Genomic DNA, 21,059 nt, shown 5'->3' on the forward strand with positions numbered 1-21,059 from the left:
TATCATCTACATTGTGGACACTTCTTGGCTATCTTTCCAGACCTACTCTATGTATGTACCCATGTATATGTAGAGAAACCCGAGAAAATAATGCGAGGTATAAAGTAAATGCTACAGGGACGTATAGGCTGCTACTGGAGTGCAAAGTAGGGAACAGTTTATTCAGAGTGAGAAAAAGGGAAGGCTTGATTAAGAAGAGAAGGGAGATGGGGAGATCCTTTTGTAGTTCGTAAGTGTGATGATTGGGTTTTCACACGCATGTTTGAGATGTGCCTCCTTCAAACCTATATTAGTCTGTTTTCACACAGCTGTAAAGAACTACCTGGGACTGGATAATTTATGAAGACGAGAGGTTTAATTGACTCAGGGTTCTGCAGGCTTAACAGGAGCATGACTGGGAGGCCTCAGGAAACTTACCATCATGGCAGAAGGGGAAGGGGAGGAAGCACCTTCTCCACATGGTGGCAGGAGAGAGAGAGAGAGGAAGCGAGGAGGGAAGTGCCACACACTTTTAAACTATCAGATCTCATGAGAACTCACTCATTATCACGAGAACGGAATGAGGAAATCGCCCCCATAATCCAATCACCTCTACTGGGTCACTTCCCCAACACTAGGAATTATGATTCAACATGAGATTTTGATGGGGACACACAGCCAAACCACATCAAATCTTGTTACAACGTGGGCACATTACCCATCTGACATGAATAAGTAAATAATAAAAATTAAAAGAGGGGGAAAAGGAAATTGATGTATGGAACATGCACAAAATGCCTGTACAGCATTGAGGTTAAGAATGACAGCCCACATACTGCATTTCCGGGGTTTGAATGCTGGCTTGGGTGACTCTGGACAAATTTAATTACTCTAAGTTTCAGATTCTTATACATAAAGTTGAAATAATAATTGTATCTTATATGATCTCTTTGCAACTTACTGAAGAAATACTTCTCACCGTAAAATACAAGTAAGTGAACTGATGGATATATTCATTAGTGTGATTAATCATTCCATATTTTGTATGTGTATCAAAACATCCCATTGTACCCAATAAATTTATACAATTATGATTTGTCATAAAAAATAATTTAAAAAGAAATGCTTCTTTCTAGAGGTCATTCAAATATCCTATATTTTCTTTTTCTTTTTTTTTTTGAGATGGAGTTTTGCTTTGTCACCCAGGCTGGAGTCCAGTGGCACCATCTCTGCTCACTGCAACTTCTGCCTCCCAGATTCAACCAATTCTCCTGCCTCAGCCTCCCAAGTAGCTAGGATTACAGGTGTGCACTACCACACCGGGTTAATTTTGTATTTTTAGTAGGGACAGGGTTTCGCCATGTTGGCCAGGCTGGTCTCAAACTCCTGACTGCAAGTGATCCACCCACCGCAGCTTTCCAAAGTGCTGGGATTACAGGTGTGAGCCACTGCGCAAGGGCAGATTATTTCTTTTCTTAAATTAATGTTTGTTTTTTGCTGAGGCATAGAAGTGCAATATTTTATGTAAATCAATTTTATATCTAGCCACTTGACTAAACTCTCTTATTTTTAATAATTTATCTAACACATGTTTTGGGGTTATTATGTAGAAAAAAAATGTTATCTACTTGACAGAGGAAACTGTTTTGTAATATTTTCTAAAAATGTCATCTACAAATAATAATGTTTTGGTTTTTGGTTGTTTTGGATTTTTTGTTTGTCTGTTTGAGACAGAGTCTTGCTCAGTTGCCCAGGCTGGAGTGCAGTGATGCAATCTCAGCTCCCTACAACCTAAGCCTCAAGTGATCCTTCCATCTCAGCTTCCCGAGTAGCTGGGACTACAGGTGGGCACCTCCACACCCTCCTAATTTTTGTATTTTTTGTAGATGGGGTTTCACCATGTTGCCCAGGCTGGTCTTGAATTCCTGGACTCAAGTGATCCTCCTGCCTCGGCCTCCCAAAGTGCTGGGATGACAGGTGTGGGCCACAGCACTCAGCCAAATGTGGTGTTCTTGATACTGCGCACGTGCAGGTAATAGCAATAGCTATTGAGCTCACATGGTGGGAAGATATATCAATTTCAGAGAATTTTTTTTTTTTTTTTTTTTTTGAGACGGAGTCTGGCTCTGTCACCCAGGCTGGAGTGCAGTGGCGCGATCTCGGCTCACTGCAAGCTCCGCCTCCCGGGTTCACGCCATTCTCCTGCCTCAGCCTCCCGAGTAGCTGGGACTACAGGCGCCCGCCACCTCGCCCGGCTAGTTTTTTGTATTTTTTAGTAGAGACGGGGTTTCACCGTGTTAGCCAGGATGGTCTCGATCTCCTGACCTCGTGATCCGCCCGTCTCGGCCTCCCAAAGTGCTGGGATTACAGGCTTGAGCCACCGCACCCGGCCTGAGAATTTTTTACAATGTGAAAAAAATGCACATTTCAGACTTGGTGATATGTTGTGTGTGTACGCTGGGGAAGACACAAAATCATGGTTCATTCATAAATAATTTAGAGATTTGAAACTAATATTTTTCATAGTTCCTTAGTTAGTAGCTTTTTATATCCAGGAGCAATGCACCCTAGTAAGATTCAAGGTGGGAATTCTTTTCTGATGTAGGAAGAGGTATATTTCTCAGACAGGTCAGTTTTAGGAGCATGAAAAGTGAGCAACTATAAACCACTCTCTTATTTGTATCCATGGTACTCACCGTTCAGTTGGAAGACCTCTAGTCTAGCCCACCAGTAGCTCCTCTTGGGTGTTGCAGTCTCAGGGTCCCCTCCATATCTGACTTGTGATAACAGCTCTTACTTAAATGACACTCCATAATCCAGCCAGGTCAGTTTACAGAGCCCCCGCTTTCGAGGCCACTCTTGTCATTCACAGATCAGTGGCAACATATAAAGTAATGAGGATGAAGGCTGTAATGGGATCTTTCAATCTCTCAGACAGACACACAGTTTTTCTCCTATATTCACTAAAAGCAGGTTTTTTGTTTTGTTTTGTTTTGTTTTTTTCATTAATGCAAGATGACCCTGGTTATCTTAAAAGAGACTTGCCTCACTGTTCTCCTACCGCAGTTGAGGAGAAATCCAAGTCAGTGAAAACTTTAAGGCCTTGGCCAGGCGTGGTGGCTCAGGCCTGTAATCCCAGCACTTTGGGAGGCCCAGGCAGGTGGATCACCTGAGGTCAGGAGTTAGAGACCAGCCTGGCCAACATGGTGAAAACCCGTCTCTACTAAAAATACCAAAATCAGCCAGTGTGGTGGTGTGCCTGTAATCCCAGCTACTTGGGAGGCTGAGGCAGGAGAATCACTTGAAGAGGGGAGGCAGAGGTTGCGGTGAGCCGAGATCACACCACTGCACTCCAGCCTGGGCAATAGGGCGAGACTCTGTCTCAAAAACAACAAAAAACAACAAAAAAGACATTAAGGCCTTGTGGAATGGTGAGAGGAGTGGCAGGCAAGCTGCTGGGAAAAGACTTGCCTTTGTCAGGGGTCCAGGCTTTAGAGAGGTCAGGCCTAGATTTAGTTTGGAACCACGGGCAGAGCAGCCAAGCTCCAGCACTGGGAAGACTCTGCCTTAGCAGATGCCCAGAGCATGTGCTCCCATGTGCCCCAGTCCGGCTGCACTGGCCCAAATGCGGTGAAGGGCGGGACAGGCAAAGTCACTTCCAGGAATAGCAGACAGTGGCCGCTTGAAGCTGGATGGGGTAATCTTGAGGGGTTAGAGAAGGAAAAGGTGGAACAGGAAGATTGGAAAATAGCTTTTCATCCCCTCCTGCATCCCTAAAGAAGGATCTGTAAATTGAGAAGCAGGTGCTGGTAGTAATTACGATAATACTCAGCCTTCTGCTTTCAACTTTGTTTAAATGCTAATGACACTCACTTTTCTATTTCCAGTCCTGATCTTTCCCTTCACTCCATGCTGCTCTATCAAGTTGCCTATTTAACATTTCCACTTGTGTGTCTAACAGGCATCCCAAAATGTAACATGTGCAAAACAACCCTTGACTCAACTCTGTTCTCTACCACACGAACTCCTCCTACCATTTTATCATCTCTGTAAAAAGCACTGCAGTAACCCAGCTGCACAGCTCAATTTGGCGTCCTTGACTCTTTTCTTTCTCTTGCACACCATGTCCAACCTATTGACAGATCCTGAATTATTTTAAAAATAGACTCTTAAATCCAACAATTTCTCACCTCTTCCATCCCCACCCCACTAGCCCATGTCCCCATCATCTTTTACCTGGAAAATTAAACCAACCTCATCATTGTTTTCCAGCTTCCAGTCCTTCTCTCCTACAGTCTCTTTCCTATGTAATAGTGATCCTTTTAAGGTAAATCATATATGTCACTGTCCTGCTTACAGACTTCCAGTAGCTTTCTATCCCACTTAGAACAAAATCTGAAGTCTTTGCCATGGCCTGTGTAGCCAGAATGAACTGGTCCCTGGTTTCCTCTGTCTCTGTTTACTTTCATTCATACCCTGCCCAATGTGCTCAGGCTGCAGAGACTTTCTGGCTGTTTTTCACATGCCGCATTTTTGTCCCCATGTCAGAGAATTGCCCCTGAAATATTTCCATCTCGAATGGTCTTCCCCAGTGGCCTTTTCTGGTCCCCATACTCAGTGCCACTTTCCATTCTGCCACTGCCTATCTATCTGTCCCTCTACCTTACATGATTTCCTTCATAGTTCTGATCATTTCCTAATATTATGTTATTGTATTAGTCTGCTCAGGTGGGCATAACACAGTAATACCACACACTGCGTTGCTTAAACAATGGAAATCAATTTTCTCATGGTTCTGGAGGCTGGAAGTCCAAGGTGCTGTCAGGTTTGGTTTCTGGTGAGGGACTCTCTGGCTTTTAGAAGGCCACCTTCTTTCCGTGTCCTTACATGGTACAGAGGAAGAGAGGAAGCCAGCTCTTTGGTGTCTTTTCTTGTAAAGAGCACAAATCCCATCATAAGGGCCTCACTCTTATGCCCTCACTTAACCTTGATTACTTCCTGGAAAGACTCTGTCTTCAAACATAGTCACGGTTGCATTTAGAGCTTCGCCGTATGAATTTGGAGGGGGACACAGTTCAGTCTACAAGTTACACTTCACTGTTTACTAGCTGTCTCCCCACTAGAATACAGCTCGAATGGAGCCAAGACTGTCTGTTTTGTTTAGCACCCTACCCCTAGTACCTATCAGTCCTTGTCCCTTGTGGGCTTTCAGTGAATAATTGTTGAATAAATGGATCAATAAATAAATGGATGGATGAAGTGATCCATGGAAGTGATGTCAACCCAAATCAATATCTGGCTGGCTTATAATTTCCTCATGTTTATTTTTTGTATGACTGTCTATTTTCCCAGGATGATTTTCCGCAGGACTTTAGTGAAAGGGGACCTGGGTTCTGACTTAGGACTGCAAGGCCCTCTTCCTGACTGTTTACTCAGTTAAGGGAACCGTCAGCCAGCTCAGAGGGCATCTTTTCCCAGGGACAGCCCTGGCTGCCCAGCAGCTGCCAGACAACCTGCATTCATTCTCATTGGAATTCCTTGGCTCATTATACTGCCTGAAGACGAAATAAAACTCTTCAGCAACCACAAAAGAATTAAAGGAAAAAAGGGACAACTGGTTCTTGCAAAGAGAGGAGAGGGGGTACCAATTATTTTAAAGCATAGGACAATTTGAATAAAGGATATTGAGGGAAATGTTACTTTCCCCAAGAGATAGTTTGACAGACAATCACTTTAGGTCTAATGCCTTGGAGATTATTTTTATTTGTATGTTTTGAGACAGAATCTCACTCTGTTGCCTAGGCTGGAGTGCAGTGGCATGATCACAGTTCACTGCAGCCTTGACCTCTGCAGCTCAAGCAAACCTTCTGACTCAGCCTCCCAAGTAGCTGGGACCACAGATGTGTGCCACCACCTCTGGCTAATTTTTGTATTTTTTTGTAGAGATGGAGTTTTGCCATGTTGCTCAGACTGGTCTCGAACTGCTGAGCTCAAGCCATCTGTCCACCTTGGCCTCCCAAAGTGCTGGGATTACAGGCAGGAGCTACTGCATCTGGCTGCCTTTGCAATTAATTTTACCAAATGAAAAATAACACTTAGTTGCATATGGACAAATTAGTGAATTTCCTTCTTCTCATCCCAATAAACACGTTTTGTTTTTTTTTGTGTGTACACTTGGCTGATGCTAAGTTCAGTTCAGTTTGTTTCTCTGAGTTCCATTTCTGTGAAGGTTTGCCCTTTTGACATCTTCCTGATCCTTCAGCGGCCTTGTAGCATGCTAATGAGTGGGAGATCTCTCAATGGACTCTCAGTGTGGGAATCCGAATTTTCATGCATAGCCTGATGTTTTGCAAAATGTCGCTTGTTCAGGTGCCAGATAGACCTTACAAAGCTAAGCAGTTCACAAAGAGTGCTTTATGCCTGTCTTCTGAGGCCAATGTACTAGGACAAGTTTCATAACCTGTGTAAATGCCTCAGAGTTATGTCACATTAGGGCTTATGAAAGCTTGTGGATCATTTGTTTGGCTTTAGCAACAATGTTTGTCAAAGAAATTTTAAAAACTAGTTTTATTAAGATTACTTGAGGAAAGAGAAGACAGAATTACATTTCGCGAAGAGGCCATGAAAATAGCCACTTTTTATGGAAGAGTTCAGAGTGCCTCAGAATTGGAATGCTTTCAGTTCATGGAGCAGGGTGGATATGCCACAGAGGAGGGAGACACAGACGCTGCTTTCTCGTTAGTTTGGAGAAGCAACATATGAGACTGTGAGAAATCAGTGCAAGGCAGCAAAAATTTGATTACATGATGCTGTATGGAATCCAAGAGAAAAGGAACACGGATGAAACAAAACAATAAAAATGGTTCCTTTTTCTTTCCTGACCATTGAAAACTGAAGAACATATTTTTTTTCCCCCTCAAAGCACAAAACACTGAAAAATAAGGAGTGTTGAGAGTGAACAGAGGGATTAGTTTTGTTTTTTTTTAAAAAAGTACTAGGGAAAATTGGAGTGGTTGAGGAAGATTTGATAAGGTGTGGGTTAAGAGAAGATCAGGGTTCATTCATTTATTCAGCAAGTGTTTGTTGAGGGTCACTTTTATTCACAGTCTGAGGAGAAACAAAAATAAAATGCGTTCTTCACTCCAAAACAGAAAGCCATACATAAAAGATGAAGGAATTATCATTCTGTTATTTAAATCATAAGCATGATCTGGATCTAGATAATTGGCATTGTGCTTGCATTGTTTACCGTCACCAAAAGATGATCAAAGAAGAGAGGGTTTGGCATGTAACCTAGCCAGAATTCCCAAGGTGACATTTTAATCTTACTAATGAATTATTTGCCAGATTTTTGAATTGCATTAGCATAATAAAAATAACATATGGGAAAAAATGAGTGTCATATGTTGCCAGGACAAAATTAGTCACTGTACTCATTTTACAGAGAATTTTGCCGAGCCCGTCTATGTGTTCTCTCAGGTGGCAGATGACAGTAGAGAATGGTCTTCTGCATGAGGCAGAAGACGTTTCTGTGAAGCAAAGGCAGTGTGGCGCTCATTTATACTTGATCTAGCTGAAAGGCCGAGAAGCGGTATGGCGTACATTTATAAACATAGACTCTGAGTTGGTTCAAATGCTGACTCAGCCACATGGAGTAGTTCAGTGTTTTGTTTTTTTTGAGACAGTCTTGCTCTGTCACCCAGGCTAGAGTGCAGTGGCACGATCTCAGCTCACTGCTATCTCCGCCTTCCGGGTTCAAGGGATTCTCCTGCCTCAGCCTCCCGAACAGCTGGGACTATAGGTACCCGCCACCATGCCTGGCTAATTTTTGTATTTTTAGTAGAGATGGGATTTCACCATGTTGGCCAGTATGGTCTGGATCTCTTGACCTCCTGATCTGCCCCCCTCTGCCTCCCAGAGTGTTATCCCAGAGTGCTGGGATAACAGGCGTGAGCCAACGCGCTTGGCCTCAACTTTTTTTTTTTTTTTTTTTTTTTTTTTTGAGACGGAGTCTTCCTCTGTCCCCCAGGCTGGAGTGCAGTGGCTCGATCTCGGCTCACTGCAAGCTCCACCCCCCGGGTTCACGCCATTCTCCTGCCTCAGCCTCCCGAGTAGCTGGGACTACAGGCGCCCGTCACTACGCCCAGCTAATCTTTTTGTATTTTTAGTAGAGACGGGGTTTCAGCGTGTTAGCCAGGATGGTCTCGATCTCCTGACCTCGTGATCCGCCCGCCTCGGCCTCCCAAAGTGCTGGGATTACAGGCTTGAGCCACCGCGCCCGGCTTTTTTTTTTTTTTTTTTTTTTTTTTTAGAGACAGGGTCTTACTCTGTCACGCGGGCTGGACTGCAGTGGCGTAATACTGGCTCACTGTAGCCTCTAACTCCTGGGTTTAAGCAATCCTGTTGCCTCAGGCTCCAGAGGAACTGCCACCACAGGTGTGCACCACCGCACCCAGCTAATTTTTTAATCTTTGTAGAGATGGGGTCTTGCTATGTTGGCCAGGCTGGTTTTGAACTCCTGGGTTCAAGTGATCCTCCTGCCTGGGCCTCCTAAAATGCTAGGATTACAGGTGTGAGCCACCACAGCTGGCCACACTGCTGGACTTTTAAGGAAGTTTATTTTTTAATATGTGTTTATAAAATAAAACTTATGTTTGACCTTGAGGAAAATATACAGGAAGTTATGTTGTATTTTTTCTTAAATTCAAGGCAAAGCACAATTCTTTCTATCAAAAGGTCCTAGAAGGCTGGGCACCTATAATCCTAGCACTTTGGGAGGCTGAGGCAGGAGGATTGCTTGAGGTCAGGAGTTCAGAACCAACCTGACCAACATAGCAAGATCCCATCTCTATAAAAAACATTTAAAAAGTATCTATTTCAAGGATACTAGCAAAAAGGTGAAATGACATGCAAATATTATTATTTTGTAGTGGCAAAGGATGAAAAAAAATAGATTTGAAACACATAATGTAGTATGTGATTAGATGTGAGATCTTTAGCACTATTTTAGTTTCACAGACATCTTTGGAAATGAGCTGGTTACTATTTCCAAAAGTCCTGCCTGATTTACTTGCTTTTGTTGAACATTTTTTGTTTCAAAGGTAAAAAATACTAAAATGTTTAAAAATTTACAAATAGCAGCCAGACGCAGTGGCTCATGCCTGTAATCCTAGCACTTTGAGAGGCCAGGGTGGGTGGATCACCTGAGGTCGGGAGTTTGAGACCAGCCTGACCAACATGACTAAACCCCGTCTCTACTAAAAATACAAAATTAGCCTGGCGTGGTGGCACATGCCTATAATCCCAGCTACTCCAGAGGCTGAGACAGGAGAGTCACTTGAACCTGGGAGGCGGAGGTTGCGGCAAGCTGAGATTGGGCCATTGCACTCCAGCCTGGGCGACAAGAGCAAAACTCCGTCTCAAAAAAGAAAAAAAATTACAAATAGCCATGGATGCAAGATACTTCAAGCTCTGTGTTTTATTTGTTAATTATTTTGCTCTTCTTTCTACTTTAATTTGAGACTGTCAGGCTTGCCTTTATTTTCTCCATGTATTAAAAAGTGGAATTCTAGTAGTCTTCAAACTGTAGGCTCTTCTGGCTGTTAACCAGGAAAACATGCTTATTCTTCCCCATAACTGTAAAAAAGACATTAATGTATTCTTTCTTTTTTTTTTTTTTTTTGAGATGGAATTTCGCTGCTCTTGTCACCCAGGCTGGAGTGCAATGGCGCGATCTCAGCTCACCGCAACCTCTGCCTCCCAGGTTCAAGCGATTCTCCTACCTCAGCCTCCCGAGTAGCTGGGATTACAGGTATGCCCCATAAGAGTTTCACCATATTGGTCAGGCTGGTCTCGAACTCCTGACCTCAGGTGATCAGCCCACCTTGGCCTCCCAAAGTGCTGGGATTACAGGCGTGAGCCACTGTCTCCTGCAGAAGGCATTCCTCTATTATTTCTAAAAGAGAAGTCTTGCAAGATCCGAGAACCTCAGTGATTATAACCATGGCTGGTGAAAGTCACCTTTTAACCTCCACATCATAATTCTGATTGGTTATCTACCTGATAAGGTAAAATCTTTTTGTTTTTTTTTGGAGATGGAGTCTCACTCACTCTGTTGCCCAGGCTGGAGTGCAGTGGTGCGATATCGGCTCACTGCAACCTCTGCCTCTGAGGTTCAAGTGATTCTCCTGCCTCAGCCCCGAGTAGCTGGGACTACAGGCGTGCGCCACCATTCCTGGCTAATTTTTGTATTAGCAGAGACGGTGTTTCACTATGTTGGCCAGGCTGATCTCGAACTCCTGACCTCAAGTAATCGGCCTGCTTTGGGTTCCCAAAGTGCTGGGATTACAGGCGTGAGCCATCATGCCCGGACAAGGTATGATCTTAATGCTTACATTTAGAGTAACAATTCCATTTTCTGAAAGGTAATTACTTTAGTCTATGATCCTGTAACAGGATGAAAGTGAAAAATAAAGAAGGGTATCCCATCAATTCCTCCAAACGTGTAACACCAACTCTTAGGATGTTTTGTTTATGACATAAGACTTTCTGATTTATGAATTACTGTGTGTACCACATATTATATATTAGTGAGGCTTAACATCTTTCACAGATTAAAAACTAATAGAATTTCGAATATGTTCTTCCTACAACCCACTGCATCATCTTGCCTGCTTGCTGAAACCACTTTTGAGACTATCAGCATAGGAGGTAAAACATGCTCTTGAGTGTGCAATGGGTTCCTTACCTCCCCTGCTAAACAAGTGAGAAAAAGAGAGCCAGCATGGTGACGCCCATCTTGAGTTCCCAAGAGGCTGCAGCTGGAGGGTGGCTTGAGCCCATGAGTTCTGGGCCTTAGTGTGCTATGGCAATGGGGTGGTCTGCATGAAGGCTGGCTTCAATATGGTGACCTCCTGGGAGCTGGGGACCACCAGATTGCTCAAGAAGGGTGAATCAGCCCAGGTCAGAAATGAAGTAGGTCAACAACGACGACAAAAAAAAAAAAGAGATGGATTGTCTTCTAAGCCGTGCTATCATGGCAGGCACTGGTAATAAAATCGCCCAACACTAGGAAGAGTTTGAAATCATTCTAGGAGTCCAGCGTGGTGGTGCACACCTGTAGTCCCAACTACTTGGGAAGGTGAGGCTGGAAGATTGCTTGAGCACAGGAGTTTGAAGCCGTAGTCAGCTGGGATTGCACCACTGCACTCCAGCCTGTGCAAAAGAGTAAGACACCGCTTCTAAAAATAGCATCAAATAAAAAATAAAATCATTCTAGGGAAGCTGATATGTATTTTCATTTGAAGCTCTGATTGCAAAACATAATTATTCAAAATTTAGTCTTAGCTTTATTTTCTTGTTTAGCTTAAGTCCTTTCATGCTAGATCTTTGGTGCTGCTGGGTCAATAATTTGGCCTGATTATGTGCTAAGTTTAACTACATAAAGTTTATGTACTTAAGTATTGTCAGAAACCAGGTTAGGTCTTTGGGTAGCAGACTGATTGAAAGGGATAGCTCACAGGGGACAGTACACAAAGCATAACTATTCAATTTTGAGACAGTTTGTTGCCAATGTCCCTTTAATCAAGGATTATAAACTAGGGGCCAGTGCAGAGGCTCACCCCTATAATCCCAGCAGTTTGGGAGGCCAAGGCGGTAGGATCGCTTGAGCTCAAAAGTTCGAGACCAGCCTGGGCAACATAGGGAGATCTTGTCTCTACAAAAGTTTAAAAATGAGCCAAGTGTGTTGGTGCATGCCTGTAGTCCCACTACCCAGGAGCAGAGGCAGGAGGATCCCTTGAGCCCAAGAGGTCAAGGCTGCAGTGAGCCATAACCATGCCACTGCATTCCAGCCTGGGCAACAGAGTGAGACCATCTCTCAAATAAGTAAACAAACAAACAAACAAATAAACAAACTAGGGCTGGGCTATAAGCCTCACCTAGTAGCCTCTCAAAGAAAAGAGGTAAAATTTTAAAAAGCAGGAAAAAAAAAATACCCAAAAAAAACCCCGACAACAGTTTCCATGTCACATCCTTCTTGTAAAGATGAACTACTAATTATTTCCCTGAAACCCTCACCTGGAGACAGGAGGGCTAGTAGTTAGTGAAGTCCCCATCAACAATTCTCAATCACTGGAGAATTTATTTAACCAAGAGAATCACTTGCTATGTTTATTTAAAATACAGATTCTTAGGCCCTGTCTTAAGAATCTGGTTGGCTGGGAGCAGTGGCTCACGCCTGTAATCCCAGCGCTTTGGGAGGCTGAGGTGGGCGGATCATGAGGTCAGGAGTTCGAGACCAGCCCAACCGACATGGTTAAACCCTGTCTCTACTAAAAATACAAAAATTAGCTGGGTGTGGTGGCTCTGTACTCCAGCCTGGGTGACAGAGCGAGACTCCGTCTCAAAAAAAAAAAAAAAAAAAAAAAAAAATCTGATTTAGGTGTGGGATAGCACCGGCTTTAATAGAGACAAGATAGACTTCTCAAAATGCATTAGACACATTATAGCTGAGCCATTTCCCTTCCCTATTAGCAATTCAGCCTGCTTATACAGAATGATTGTATCACAGAGTTAGTAGCAAGTAAGCTGGAGAGCAAATGAGATTTCAAAGACTACTGATATACTGATAGGGGACTCAAGATTTAAAACAGATATGGAGATACCTGGACTAGCACCTACCCTCAAAGAAGTTTGAGCTGTGTTAGTTAAGACAGAGAACTATTTTTTTGTTGAGACTGGGTCTTGCCATGTCACCCAGTCTGCAGTGCAGTGGCTATTCACAGGTGCCATCGTGCAGTACAGCCTTTAACTACTGGGCTCAAGCCATCCTCCAGCGTCAGCCTACTGAGTAGCTAGGCATGTACTCAACTAGAAGCCTGACTCATTCATATAAAATCTTTTTCATTTTAAAATAATGAATTCTGTTTTTGAGACTCTTCCCTAGTAAACTATTCCAGTACAGTTTTTAAAAGATGATTTTTTCCCCTCTTCTAAGACAGAATTTGTTCTATATATTCTAAACGTATCTTCTGGCACTGAACTAATTAACTCCCTCCCCTATCACCGATACTAAATATGAGGGTAGTTATGTTATTTTAACTAATTGATATAATGATTCTGTAATTCATTAAAGAAATGAATTTTGGCCTGGTGTGATGGCTCACGCCTGTAATCCCAGCACTTATGGGAGGCCAAGGACGGCAGATTACTTGAGGTCAGGGGTTTGAGACCAGTCTGGCCAACATGGCAAAACCCCATCTATACAAAAATACAAAAACTAGCCGGGCATGGTGGCATACGCCTGTAATCCCAGCTACGCAGCGGGCCGAGACAAAGGAATCGCTTGAACCCAGGAGGCAGAGGTTGTGGTGAGCTGAGATTGTGCCCCTACACTCCAGCCTGGTCGTCAGAGCAAGACTCCATCTCAAAAAAAAGTATTTTAATGGCTTTGATCTTCTTATGTTAACAGGAGACAAATGCCAATAAAAGGAAGTTAACACATACTGGTATCAAGTACTGGACAAGACTTTTTACACACAGTAAAATTCATGCACTGATATAACCACTTTATGAAGTAAGTATTCTCTTCACAAAAGAGGGAGAGAGACTAAAAGACATTCACTGACATGTCTAGGATCACATAGCTAGTATGTGTTATAAGAAGAAATTTGGTGTTTGTCTCAGGTTCTTAACACAGAGCTCCTAAAACCCTAGGAACTTCCCAAGTGATGGGACTGTCTTACCTGTAAGGAGCCCTTTTTGATCACCCTATTGCTATCTGGATAGAATTTATGCTGGATAGTTTATGTTAATGAGGTTACTTAGGCGGAGCCCCTAGATAGCCTCAGGATGTGGCTTACTACAAAGACCAAGTGACTGATTAGCCGTTGGAACTTTCAGACCCACCTATTGACCTCGGGGAAGGAAAGAGGGAGGGGGGTCTGAAAATCAAACTCTGTAACTCTTGGGATCTGATGAGCTTCCAGGTTCCCGAATCTAGTGTTGGGGGAGTGGCATGCCCAGAGGAAGCCTAGGTCTGCAGGCACCCCCTTGCCTCCCACCCTGCCATACCTTGCCTTATGCAGCTCTTCCATCTGGCCGTCCCTGAATTGTATCCTTTATGATAAACTGGTAAACATAAGTGAAGTGTTTCCTTTAATTCTGTGAGGCATTCTAGCAAATTATTAAACCCAAAAAGGGAGTCATGGAACCCCTGATTTATAGCTGGTTGGTCAAAAGTACTAGATGCCCAGACTTGCAATTGGCATCTGAAGTAAGCAGAAGCAGTGTTGTGCAACTGAGTCCTTTACTTGTGGGTCTGATGTCAACTCCAAGTAGACGAGTGTCAGAACTGAACTGAACTGTAGGACACTCAACTGGTGTCAGAAAATTGGTTGGCGTGAAGAAGTAAAACCACACATTTTCGTGACCTAGTGTTCTGTGCTGTATTGGGTGTGTTTGGTTTTTCCTCTCTTGTACACAGTAAGTTAAAGAGACGATTTTGCACTGGTCTTGTTGGCGTGTGCCTGGTAGTCCCAGCTATCCGGGAGGCTGAGGTGGGAAAACTGCTTGAGCCCAGGGGTTCAGAGCAGCCTGAGCAGCCCCATCTCTGGATAGAGAGAGAGAAGAAAAAAAGGATTTTGACCTAGGTCTGAATTCAAAGTTCATGCTCTTTCTCTATGTGCTGCTTCCTACTAAAATCTATAAATAACCCTAAAATAGTCAATTATATTAGCCTTTTCTTAAACTATCTTTGGCCAGAACTACTGAAAAGGAGGAAAAGACTCTTATGACCCTTTTCTGTTCTTGTTCAGATATGTATGTTTAAAATGTGTACAACAGGATAATGGAAAAAATAAAGGAATTTCATAATCTGCCATTGACTACATGACAACACTGCTTGTGGACATTTTATTCACTTTAAAATAAATATTGTGCTGTAAACTGTTCAGAAGTGAAATCTATATTACAGTAGGCAAGTACAAGGGATAGACAGCACAGTGTTTTGTTAGAGCAAACCATTCTGAGTCTCAGAGAAGCATCACCAACTGTCTACATCAGATAGATACTCTGAGAGTAAACATAAGAAGAAAAAAGAAATAGATAGAAGTTCTGAGAGAGAAGCAACCTATTATAAATAAGAGTTTCTTAAGATTAACAAGGGTGAGGACAACTCCCATGTGAGCCTCTACCATGTGCCCAGTTTCTACTTTAACACCTTGCAGAGAGCAGTTGCTATATAAAAATCTGTTGAAAGGATTTCAGGCACTAGAATTTACATATTTTACATGGTCTCTCATTTAAACCTATCAATTTCTTTCTTCATGAATTTTACTTCATTAGCTAGTTATATACATTATAATTTACATAATAAATCTATTATTTAAAAACTTTCAATAGGTACAACAAGTATGACATTTGATTAGGCTGGACTCTAACTTGCTTGGATGAGATTTATTTTGGAATCACAGTATCCAAGCAAGAAAAACAATCAGTTTATAAGACACAATAAAAATGAAAAAGAGCGAGACAAATGTCTGCCTTAGAAGTTTATCAATAACCTCTTATATACACATATATATTCACAAAGTGTTTGAGAGTCATTTTATACGATCTTTTAGAAGAGGTCCAATGGCTGAGAACTCTATAATGAGACACGGTCGGACAGAAATTATCATGGCTTTCAATGATCTTTTCTTTCCCCTAACTTGAATATCCTTTAGTTGGGGAGAGAAAGAAGTCCATTTTCGTCTGCTGTATCTAAGATTTTACAGATCACTGGAGATTCAACCTAAAGAAGAAGAACAAAGCCATTAAAAAGTTGCTAAGCTGAATACTTTTCAGTACTATTCTGCTGAATGGATACATGTAGTTATATTTGCTAGAAGCATAAGTCCTTGTTTTAGATAAACATCCAACATTATTTCTACAAATTAAGCTTCTTGAAAAACAACTTTTAGTCATCCATACAGAATATCAGACAAGTGGAGAAAATATTTTTAAACAAGCAGGGGAGGGAAAAGGAACAAAGGACAGGAATAAGACAGGAATACATAGCTAGATTTTAGACAACAAAAATGATAGAACATTATGGCAAAATAATTAAGTGTATTTAAAATAAAAGGTAAAGAAAAATGTAACCCAAAGATGGAATACATGTTGAAATTATCAGATGTTATAATAATTATAATAAACATGATGAAGAAAACATGCACGACCAGATAGGAAATTTCAGCAGAGATAAAAAAGAACCAAGTGGAGGCTGGGCGCGGTGGCTCACACCTGTAATCCCAGCACTTTGGGAGGCCGAGGCGGGCGGATCATGAAGTCATAAGATCGAGACCATCCTGGCTAACACAGTGAAACCGCGTCTCTACTAAAAATACAAAAAATTAGCTGGGCGTGGTGGCACACGCCTGTAGTCCCAGCTACCGGGGAGGCTGAGGCAGGACAATCCCTTGAACCCAGGAGGCAGAGGTTGCAGTGAGCCAAGATTGTGCCACCGCACTCCAGCCTGGGCGACAGAGCAAGACTCCATCTCAAAAAAAAGAGAAAGAAATAAAAAACAAACAAACAAAAAGAACCAAGTAGAAATGTTAAGAGATAAAAAATACGTCAGTGATAAATTCATTCACTGGACTGGACACAGCAGAGGAATTAACAAGTTTGAAGACAGCTTAATAGAAATGACCCAAATTGAAACAAAGGAAGAAAAGTGTGAATAAAGGAGTGTCTGAGATTTTGGGATAATTTTATACTAATATGTCTTACTGGAGTATCAGAAATAGAGGAGAAAAAGAATAGAGCAGAATAAATCTTTGAGGAGAAAATGTCCAAAAATTTCCCCAAATTGATGAAATATATCAACCCACAAATCCAAGAAGCTCAGTGAACTCCAAGCAAGATAAATACAGAGAAAACCACATTTAAGCATTAGATAATCAAAGGTAGAACCATAGTCTTTAGAAGGAAATACAGGAGAACATTTTCATGATTTTGGGGTAGTCAAAATTTCTTTTTTTTTTTTTTTTGAGACGGAGTCTTGCTCTGTTGCCCAGGCTGGAGGGCAGTGGAGCGATTTTGGCTCACTGCAAGCTCTGCCTCCCGGGTTCACGCCATTCTCCTGGCTCAGCCTCCCAAGTAGCTGGGACTACAGGTGCCTGCCACCGCACCCGGCTAATTTTTTTGTATTTTTAGTACAGACGGGGTTTCACCATGTTAGCCAGGATGGTCTCGATCTCCTGACCTCGTGATCCGCCCGCCTCGGCCTCCCAAAGTGCTGGGATTACAGGCGTGAGCCACCGCGCCCGGCCCATAAAAATTTCTTAGAACACAAAAAGCGTTAGCTATTAAAGAGGAATAAATGATAAATTGAATTTCATGAAATAAAAAATTTTTGGTCACCAAAAGACATTAGTAAGAAAATGGGGCTGGGTGCAAGTGGCTCACACTGTAATCCCAGCAATTTGGGAGGCCGAGGCGGGCAGATCACCTGAGGTGAGGAGTTGGAGACTAGCCTGGCCAACAAGGTGAAACCCTGTCTCTACTAAAAATACAAAAATTAGCCGCATGTGGTACCATATGCCTGTAATCCCAGCTACTGGGGAGGCAGAGGCAGGACAATTGCTTGAACCCAGGAGGCGGACGGAGGTTGTGGTGAGCCGAGATCGTGCCACTGCACTCCAGCCTGGGTGACAGAGTGAGACTCCATTTCAAAAAAAAAAAAAAACCAAAACCCCAAAATCAGCCAGGCATGGTGGTGCATGCTTGTAGTCCCAGCTACCTGGAAGGCTGAGGCACAAGAATTGCTTAAACTTGGAAGGCAGAGACTACAGTGAGCCAAGATTGTACCACTGCATTCCAGCCTGTGTGGTGGCTGAGCCTATAATCCCAGCACTTTGGGAGGCCAAGGTGGGAGGATCGCTTGAGTCTAGGAGTTTGAGACCCACATGGCCAATATGGCAAGACTCTATCTGTATTTAAAAAAAAAAAAAAAGGGCCGGGCGCGGTGGCTCAAGCCTGTAATCCCAGCACTTTGGGAGGCCGAGACGGGCGGATCACAAGGTCAGGAGATCGAGACCATCCTGGCTAACACGGCGAAACCCCGTCTCTACTAAAAACACAAAAAATTAGCCGGGCGAGGTGGCGGCGCCTGTGGTCCCAGCTACTCGAGAGGCTGAGGCAGGAGAATGGCGGGAACCCGGGAGGCGGAGCTTGCAGTGAGCTGAGATCTGGCCACTGCACTCCAGCCTGGGCGACAGAGCGAGACTCCGTCTCAAAAAAAAAAAAAAAAAAAAAAAAAAAAAAAGAAAGAAAAATGAATCGGCAAGCCACAGAGAAAAAAATACGTGCAATACAAATACAAAGTTAATATCGAGACCTCTGTTAAGACGTGTTGAGAAGTGAGGACCTGAAATGTTCTCAACACATAGAAATAATAAATGCTTGTGGTGATGAATATTCTGAATACCCTGACTGGATCACTACACATTCTATGGATGTAACAAAGTATCATATGTAACCCATAAACATATACAAATACTATGTATCAATAGGAAAAAAAATAACACAACACCAAACAAAAAGTGTTACACTTAGTCAAAGACTTCAGGCACAAAAATATTATATACTATATGATTCCATTCATGTGGAATCCAAAAAACAGACAAAACTAATCTACAATGTCATAAATCAGAAAGGAGTATCTTTGAGCAAGGCTAAGTGGTGTTTACTGGAAGGGAGTATGAGAGAACTTTCTGCAGTGACATATCTTGTTTTGGGTGATAGTTACATGGGTATATATAATTGTCAAAACTTTTCACGCTCAACACTTAATATCTGTGGATTTTATTTCATGTAAATTATCTCTCAATAAAAAATGTCACAGGCCGGGCGCGGTGGCTGAAGCCTGTAATCCCAGCACTTTGGGAGGCCGAGACGGGCGGATCACGAGGTCAGGAGTTCGAGACCATCCTGGCTAACACGGTGAAACCCCGTCTCTACTAAAAAATACAAAAAACTAGCCAGGCGAGGTGGTGGGCGCCTGTAGTCCTGGCTACTCGGGAGGCTGAGGCAGGAGAATGGCGTAAAAACCCGGGAGGCGGAGCTTGCAGTGAGCTGAGATCAGGCCACTGCACTCCACCTTGGGCGACATAGCGAGACTCCGTCTCAAAAAAAAAAAAAAAAAAAAATGTCACAAAAAACCATGTCAACTACTACACAAGTGGTATGTGGGCCATATTAAGCCTTGGAGACTACTGAAGGTCCTGCCTAAATTTAATGCAAAAAATTATAACATGGCGGCCGAGCGCAGTGGCTCACACCTGTAATCCCAGCACTTTGCGAGGCTGAGGCGGGTGGATAACCAGAAGTCAGGAGTTTGAGACCAGCCTGGCCAACATGGTGAAACCCCGTCTCTACTAAAAATACAAAAATTAGCTGGACGTGGTGGTGCGTGCCTGTAATCCCAGCTACACAGGGGGCTGAGGCAGAAGAATCGCTTGAATCCAGGAGGCAGAGGTTGCAGTGAGCCGAGATTGTGCCACTGCACTCCAGCCTGAGCCACAGAGCAAGACTCTGTCTCAAAAAGAAAAAAAAAAAAAAGAAAAAAAAGAAAAATTAACACAAGGCTCAAAATTGAATTTTTGATTATTTTCTTTTTAACTTACCCCAAGAATATATTGACAGGAGTGAGGCTCTAGCATATATACAGTAACAGCGTGAGGCGAATCTGATTCTTTACACCTAAAACAGAGAGAACTTTAAGGTATTGCCCAAATCATTTCAAGTGAGATCACTGCTAATAGCTGTACTCTTAAAAATCCCATTCAAGTGGACCCTGTATGATTTAATACAATTTTATCAATAATTTAAATAGTATACTTTCGTAATTATTCATAATTATACTTTTTGTTTACATAAAACTTTTGTCCATAGGAAGCAGGTAAAAGAAAAAGGCATATAGCATGATTTGATGGTCTAACTTACTTTAGTTTTACAGTCACCTGTCTTGGTTTGTCAGTTATATCACAAATATCTCCATTTCCATAAAAATGTGACACCATCCTGAATCAGAGAAACACATAAGTTTTATTAAACTAAAATCTCACTAATAGAATAATTGTAATGGGTAAGGTGAGAAGATGGTTAGAGGGATCAGTTTAACATTAGCTAAAAAATAAACCTGACTATATTCTTTTTTTTTTTTTTTTTTTTTTTGAGACAGAGTCTTGCTCTGTCGCCCGGGCTGGAGTGCAGTGGCCAGATCTCAGCTCACTGCAAGCTCCGCCTCCCGGGTTTACGCCATTCTCCTGCCTCAGCCTCCCGAGTAGCTGGGACTACAGGCGCCGCCACCTCGCCCGGCTAGTTTTTTGTATTTTTTAGTAGAGACGGGGTTTCACCGTGTTAGCCAGGATGGCCTCGATCTCTTGACCTCGTGATCCGCCCATCTCGGCCTCCCAAAGTGTTGGGATTACAGGCTTGAGCCACCGCGCCCGGCCTGACTATATTCTTTAAAAGAGTATTTTTAGGGTTATCTCACAGAGGCAGTCTCTTGGATTCTATAAAGAGAATATAAGAGAGAGAAACTTCATACTGGCTTAGTTAATAATGATTATTTTCAGCTTGCATATTATTTATTTGTATACAAATAATTATGGTTAGATCCCTTTAAAAAATTGTTTTAAAGTTATCAGTTTCCCTAGCCCACTATATTGTTTTGTGAAACAGTTCTTTGCTTCCGTCCTCCATCAAGCTACTCCCATTAAAATACTGTACGTTAGGCACTGTAGTATAGGAGACAAAGCCTAGGCCAAACTGTCAATCTCAAATGAGCAGGATCCAAAGAAAAGCTTCATTTTACCAGTCTAACACTCATGCTTCAACATATATTGTACATGATACCACAACTGTTTTCACATAAAACATATACCTACAAGGATAAGAGAAATCAGTCTGTTTAGTATAATAATTAAATGTCTATGTTTTAATTTTGCTGACTTTGACTCTGATCAGCCCAAAAAGTCAGTACACTCTGAAAACAATCCAAATCATCTGTTTTAGGAAGGAAAAGGTAATAC

The 21,059-nt window shown here is 42.5% G+C and overlaps 1 protein-coding gene and 1 non-coding gene across 5 annotated transcripts in view; one reads left to right on the forward strand and one right to left on the reverse strand.

Moving 5' to 3' along the window:
- The first annotated feature begins 214 nt into the window (after positions 1-214).
- On the forward strand, positions 215-314 carry LOC114672051 (small nucleolar RNA U13). Its single transcript, XR_003722248.1, has one exon. It is a non-coding gene; the product is annotated as a small nucleolar RNA U13 (small nucleolar RNA).
- A 14,009-nt stretch (positions 315-14,323) lies between these two features.
- ERLEC1 (endoplasmic reticulum lectin 1) overlaps positions 14,324-21,059 on the reverse strand; it is a 34,911-nt gene continuing 28,175 nt past the window's right edge. For 3 of the 4 annotated variants that reach the window (XM_077958619.1, XM_077958620.1, XM_077958617.1), the window contains 3 exons: positions 19,969-20,046; positions 19,650-19,725; positions 14,879-15,772 (listed from right to left, as the gene is read on the reverse strand). In XM_077958619.1, coding sequence (XP_077814745.1) covers positions 15,701-15,772; positions 19,650-19,725; positions 19,969-20,046 — 226 coding nt within the window. In that variant the 3' untranslated portion in view covers positions 14,879-15,700. 4 annotated transcript variants of the gene reach the window in all.

The sequence above is a fragment of the Macaca mulatta genome, chromosome 13 (assembly GCF_049350105.2).
Source record: "Macaca mulatta isolate MMU2019108-1 chromosome 13, T2T-MMU8v2.0, whole genome shotgun sequence".
NCBI classification, from domain to species: domain Eukaryota; kingdom Metazoa; phylum Chordata; class Mammalia; order Primates; family Cercopithecidae; genus Macaca; species Macaca mulatta.